Source organism: Chrysochloris asiatica, unplaced genomic scaffold (assembly GCF_000296735.1).
Source record: "Chrysochloris asiatica unplaced genomic scaffold, ChrAsi1.0 scaffold00392, whole genome shotgun sequence".
Lineage (NCBI taxonomy): Eukaryota > Metazoa > Chordata > Mammalia > Afrosoricida > Chrysochloridae > Chrysochloris > Chrysochloris asiatica.
Genome location: NW_006408910.1, coordinates 1,734,488 through 1,741,475, shown reverse-complemented (window position 1 = coordinate 1,741,475; position 6,988 = coordinate 1,734,488). Strand labels below are relative to the sequence as shown.

At 38.2% G+C, this 6,988-nt stretch overlaps 1 protein-coding gene across 1 annotated transcript in view; it reads right to left on the bottom strand.

Moving 5' to 3' along the window:
- LOC102831973 (centrosomal protein of 192 kDa-like) overlaps positions 1 to 6,988 on the bottom strand; it is a 228,395-nt gene that overhangs the window by 182,048 nt on the left and 39,359 nt on the right. The window contains exon 5 of the mRNA XM_006876586.1: positions 3,759 to 3,879. Coding sequence (XP_006876648.1) covers positions 3,759 to 3,879 — 121 coding nt within the window. The remainder of the gene's footprint in view (positions 1 to 3,758; positions 3,880 to 6,988) is intronic.

The following is a 6,988-nucleotide window of genomic DNA, read 5'->3' as shown; positions in this document are numbered from 1 at the left end:
TAATATAGGCTGTTGGTCTTGTATATATGCTCTTTATTATGTTGAGGAATTTTCCTTCAATTCCTATTTTGTTGAGTGTTTTTATCAGGAATGGGTGTTGGATTTTGTCAAATGCCCTTTCTGCATCAATCGATATGATCATGTGTTTCTTTTCTTTTCTCTTATTTATATGGTGGATAACATTGATCGTTTTCCTAATGTTGACCCATCCTTGCATCCCTGTTATGAATCCCACTTGATCATGATGTATTATCTTTTTGATGTGTTGCTGAATTCTGTTGGCTAGCATTTTGTTGAGAATTTTGTATCTATGTTCATGAGGGATATTGGTCTATAGTTTTCTTTCTTAGTAACGTCTTTCCTTGGCTGTCTTTTGAATCATGGTTTTCCTTGCAATATATTATAAAACAGACAATACAGGGGGAGAGAAAGGAATAACCAGAAATTTCAACATGAAAAACTTGTAAGCCCGTCTTCTGCCTATAACTGATTCAATACCTAAAATGGGGCTACAATGCGTCCAGTGAAGGAGGTTTCCTGAGGACCCTCTGCATTACATTGGAGTATAGGTGGAAGCCCAAACCACATCCAGACCTTCAGTGACAGGAAATTTTCCACTTGAAAGGACAAGCAGACCAGCTGAGAGTAGCTAGAAAACCAGAAGATACTTCTTGAAAGAAGGACCTACAGGAAAAATACAAAACAATAAGGGCAGTCTGATTGTTACCACAAGAACATACAGGTGGCCTGCCCAGAAGACATCAAGGCAAGTGGTAGGATCCTCTCAGTGAAAATTCTCATCCAAGACTAAGACGCAAGGGAAATATATGCTTTGATTGGCAACCACGCATGTCACCCAGAAGGGGAAGTGACTGAAGAACATCAATGAAGTGGCGAGCTAAGCCCTACATAGTTTAGCAAACTACTGTGAACCCGGGTGGAGACCTGGTCAGCCAGCAGCAAGGCAAGACCTGACGACTCATGGGCTCAGAGTTAATGACACAGCCACAGAGGACTAGAATGGAGAGCGGGGTGGCCAGCCGATAAAAAGAGGGTGGACAGACGCAAGAAGACCCACACTTGCAGATGATGCCCACTTGACCTGGCTTCAATGACTGGATAAGCAGAGCTCAACCCGAAGAAGAAAAGAAGAGGAAAAAAGCGTCATCTGATACAATTCGATAAACATAACCTACACCTATAAATGCAATAGCTCAGAAGAGGAAACTAATCCCTGCTGCAAGAACTATTCCCACCCCCTCCACACATAGGGTAGACAGGTATGGGCAACTTGGACACTGGCTACCCAAAATGGGGGGAAGGGATACAAAGGTAAGAAGTGACTGGCTTACAAGCTTTCAAGAGGGAACCTAGATCCAAAAGGCATGGAGGAAGGTAGAGTCTCCAGTGAATAGTATCCAGCCTGTCCAGGAAGGGCTGATTAAACGAAATACAGATGGATCTCTTATGATGCAATAGTTAATAACTGTTACCAGGACTGATTGTGAGGGCTAGAAATCTAAAGGTGGACATTTTGTAGCAAGGAGGGGAGTGATTGACTTTTCAGTCTAGGAGCGGAGGATCCTAGGACCATCAGTGGAGAAAAGTGGAGAGTGGGATCCTACCCAGAGAAGCAGTGAGGCCTGAGATGGAGGTAGAGAAGACGATGGCAAGAGACGGTGTGGTTGGGGATTTGGGATCCGGAGAGGGAAAGGGGCTGAGGACTGTGGTGGGGGCGTGCTGGCTTACAGGGTACACCCTTTGGTTGGGTGAGGATGCATGGACGGGATGGTATCTATGCCAATGAAACGATGTATGATAGAATGAATGTGAAACTAATGTTCTCCCATGTAGATTATCACACAATTCACAACAAAACATTTATTTAAAAAAATAAATAAATAAAATAATGAAATGCCACAAGTATTTTCTTAGATCATATCACCATAAAACTAGAAATCAAAAATACAAAGTCCAACGGAAAAAAATCAAATACATGTAACACCCTGCTTTAAAACTACTGGGTAATTTTACTGTTATTGTTAAGCAGCTTCAAGTCAGTTCTAACCCATAGTGGCCCTATATAGGGCTTCTGAGAAGCAGCTAGTGAGTTTGAATCAATGACATTGCAGTTCAAACCAACCTTGTGGTCAAGCGCTTATCCTACAGTGCCATACAAGGACTCCACTGGGTAATGTTGTTGTTACTGTTAAGTGCTGTTTAGTCAGTTTCGACTCATAGCAACCCTGTATAGGGTTTCCAAGGAGCGGCTGGTGAGCTTGAATTGCCAACCATGCTGTTCAAACCAACCTTGCAGTCCAGCACATCAACCCACAGCACAAACCAGCACAGAAGGCATGAAAAAAAATTCCTTGAATTAAAGAAGAATGAAAACAGAATATATCAAAATGTTTGGGCCAAAGCAAAAGCAGTGCTCAGAAGGCAACTTATTGCATTAATCTCACACATTAAAATCAACACCTTAACCTAAATCTGCAACAATTAGAAAAACAAAAGCAAAATAAGCCTACAGTAGAAAATAAGCCAATGTGGAAAATGGTATGGTGTTTCCACCAAAAGTTGGAAACAGAATAACCATTTAACCCAGAAATTCCTCTAACGAGTACATATGCTCGAGAAATAAGAGCCGCAACATGAATAAATATATGCACACGCTTGTTCACCACAGTTCTAGTCACAACAGCAACATGATAGTAACAACCTAAATGGCCATCAGTGGAAGACTAGATTAAAAAATTATCATACATACACACACTGAAATATTATACAACATTCAAGAATAATGGTGATTCTGTGAAATACATCATTACCTGAAGAACCTTATGATGAGTGAAATGCTGAATGAGATCACTATTGTAAAAGGTCAGGAGAAGGTTTTTACACTAAAAGAAGCATTCTTTGATGGTTACTAGCAGTTAGGAGGGGAAGGGTAGGTAAACATTTGCTAGAATAGAGAGGGAAAAAAAAAAATCTGAACACACTTTAGATGCAAAACCTGTCCTAAACCAATGTCACGTTCTTTGTAGTTTCTATTTATCCCACTCAGCAAATTGGCCTGGCCTTCAAGACCATGAATCCCTTGGCCCTTGACTCTTCTTCTGAGTTTATTTTCCAATTCAGTTTTCTACAGATTCTATAACCACCACCCCATGAAACCACTTGCTATTCCTCATATATGGTTCATGAGCCATATATCTTGGTGCTCTGGAAAACTGTTAAGCCTTTCTGAAATGTCCTTCTCTTTCCACTTTTAAGTCAGGCTTAGAGCAAGCCACATCCTCTTTTATACAAAGCTGGAAAGCCACCTTCATCAGTCATAATGAACTAGTCACCCTTGCTTACACCTAAACACATTTTCATACTGTTGGGGTACACATAATCTGAAGGTTAGCTATGTGTCTCCTTTCTGCACTTGGCAAAGCCTGTTAGAGAGGAGAGACCAAATATTTCATTCCCATTCCCCTGCTCCAGTTTCTTAATAAAGTGTTTTATACTGAATAGCACCTAAAGGTGACCAATCAGTACCCTTATTATGTTAAACTGAGATGACCATAATCATCTCAGGATTGGTATATACCAAGATGTATAGCTAGAAAACATCCATCAATTAGCAGAAACAGTTATTATAGTGCTGCAGCTGTGGTTAGAGTACAAGGAGGTAAAGGGAAGGGTAAAGAAACAGAAAGTTGGCACAGTAACTACTGTAAAGAAGAAAGTGAGGTGGCAAATTACAGTACCAGAAGAATCTTCAAAGCTTGTCAATGGCATAAGCTTCTCATTTTCTAATAAGATAATATGGCTTAATTCACTCTTCGGAGTCTCCTCTTCAAAATGTGTCCCAGCATCAGGTACAACAATCTGTAAGAAATGAAATGGCAAGTAAAAGGAGCACCGTCACTGCTGTGAAGAGTATGAAACAGAATTACAAAAGTTGAGTTACCTTCTTCATGGACTAATGTGCTTAGTTTATAATTAATCATTTAGGTTATGAACGGTTTTTCTTCTTTGTTTTGTATTTTTACTATTTTACTACTTGTTTCATATGTACCAATAAAATCTTCCCTGTGGTAAACTTTCACCCTTCCCTGGACCAGTCAATAAGAAATCCTTAAAAACCTCTCTTTAATTTTTTACACATGCTCAGAGAACCTGAGACTATAATCAGAATACAAATAACAACACAGCTGAATTTGAGCAATACAAGGCTTTAGCTAGGAAGTGAAGATAATAACCAAGTTAGTCTCTGCAACCTTTAACCTAAGTAACTTTCTGTTCCATTCATTCCTACACACACTGGAACAATCTATTTATCAGCTACTCTACCAGAGACCATGTGAGTTTGGGAGTGCACAGCATTTACCAGCGGCACTAAAGGCCATGAATAGACATGGCACATTTTGTTCTTAGTGTCAATTATTTTTCACAATAAATATATTGTTGATGTTAAGTGCCATCGAGTTGTTTCTCATCCATTAGCACCCCTGTATAGGGTTTCCAAGGAGTGACTGGTGAGCTTGAACTGTTGATCTTTCCATTCAAACCTACTTTGCAGTCTGGTGCATTAATCCAACAGTGCCACACCCCAGGACTATTCTCTATCCTCTCTCTCTCTTTCTTTCTATCTATATATATATTTGCGTTGAGATATATACACTTATCAAAGTAAATCATGCCACTTAGGAATTAGATTGCACAGTGCATACTATTTCTAAGATAAAAGCACAGGATTTTGATGCAATAGTACACAACTAATTAAGGCAACAGGTGCTAATAGAATCTATTTAAATCATAGGCTCACTGAGAATATTGCAAATGTTAATAATTACAGAATATATGCTTAGTATTTAAAAATATAATAATCTGATACATCTATATAGAAAAGAACAATATGTTAAAAAAAAAAAAAATCTTTGTATATCTGGTCATGTCGACTATTAACAATTCTATCCACTCTGCTGTTTTTGAACCCTTACATACAGGCGAAGGAGCTCTGGTAGCATAGTGGTTACGAATCGGGCTGTGAACTGCAAGGTCAGCGATTCAAAACTATCAGCTACTCTGCGGGAGAAAGATGAAGCTTTCTGCTCCCAAAAATATTTATAGTCTTGGAAACCCTGTTCAGGGTCGCTATGGGTCGGAACCGATTTGACGGCACTCAACAACAACAACATATAGGCCAAGACAACTAAAGACACCCAAAAAAAGTCTATTCTGGTAAAGTAGTGTGGCTTTTACAATTCAGATGAGAACTACAAAAACATGTTTCCTTCACTGACTTAGCAGCCAGGATTATGGTTAGGTACTACAGAGCTAGTTATGATCCAAGGCAACCTTATAAATAACAAATTAAAATGGTGCACAGTCCTGCAACATCTTCATGATCAAGAGTATGTTTCCATGCACTGTCATCTTCATGAGCAAAGATAAGTTTGCATACATTGCTGGGGTGATTATGTCAATTCAGCTCACTTAGATTTTCTTTGGCCATCTATTATACCAAACATGAATCCTTTTCTAGGGGTTAGTCTTCTCTGATGACAGGTACAAAATAAGCGAGAATTCTCACCATCCAGCTGTCAGAGCTTTTGCTGTTAAGTGCCAGAGTCATATCTAACTCATGGCAACCCTATACACAATGGGACAAAACACTGCCCGGTCCTACATCAATCTCACAACTATTGTTATGTTTGAGCCTCTATTTCATTGGAGGACTTCTAATATATTTATCCCCCACTCAACTCACACCATTTCAACCCCTTTATACCAAGCACCTCATAGTTCTACACTTGTTTTGCTGCTTTCCAGTTTTACAGATCCTCTTTTATTATCAAAGTTAGGAACTGAATTGCTTAACCATCACAACATAATAAATAATCTAGCATAAGGAAAAATGTTTGTGTTATTTAAAAAAAAATTCTGCAGATAAGTATAATTTATAGTAGAATAAGAATTAAAATGAATGTTTAAGAAATCATGATTCCTATCCTAATTTCAATTTATTACCCCTGAAAATTCATAAAAAGTACATTCAGTTGAAGGTAATTATTAGTTGCATATAGGGAATGAAAAGCTGATAAACATTTTCTGTACAGGGCCAGTTAGTAATTTGTCAACTCTATTACAGTACAAAAGCAGTCATAAATAAAACATAAACAAGTAGGTTTGGCTATGTTTCAATAAAACTTTGCAAAAACAAGAAGGGGACTGGAATTGACCCATGATCTGTACTTTACTAACCCCTGTCATGGGAAGTAACTTATTTCAGGGCCTTTAAAATTTCATCATGGTAAACTATGTATAACAAAAATGTTTGTCCTTTGAACCATTTTTAAGTACACAATTCACTGATGTTAATTACATTCACCTTGCCACTATCCATTTCTAAAAGGTTTTTATCACGCCAATCAGAAACTCAGTACATCTGTCCCTGTTAAATACTAGTAAACATTCTTTTATTATACTGCATTATACTTTTGGCAAAAAATATATGCAGCAAAACATGCTCACCTTCAATAATTTCTACACATAATTAATATTCAGTGACACTGGCTACATCCTTCATATTGTATCAACATTCTCTCATTATTTCCATTCTAGATATTTCACTCCCATTAACTTGTAAGTGATAGGATAATATCCATGCTCCTACAGGGAAACCCAGTTAGTACCACTATTATTCAAATTTATGCACCAATCACTAAAGCCACTGAGAATGAAATAGAAGAATTCTACCAACTTCTTCAATCTGAAATCTATCAAACATGCAGTCAAGATTATTGGTGATTGGAATGCAAAGGTTGGGAGCAAAGAGGAAGGACCAGTAGTTAAAAATATGGCCTTGGTGATAGAAATGATGCTGGAGAATGAATGACAGATTTCTGCAAAACCAATGATTTGTTTATTTCAAATACCTTCTTTAGACAGCATAACAGACGACTATACACATGGACCTTGCCAGATGGAACAC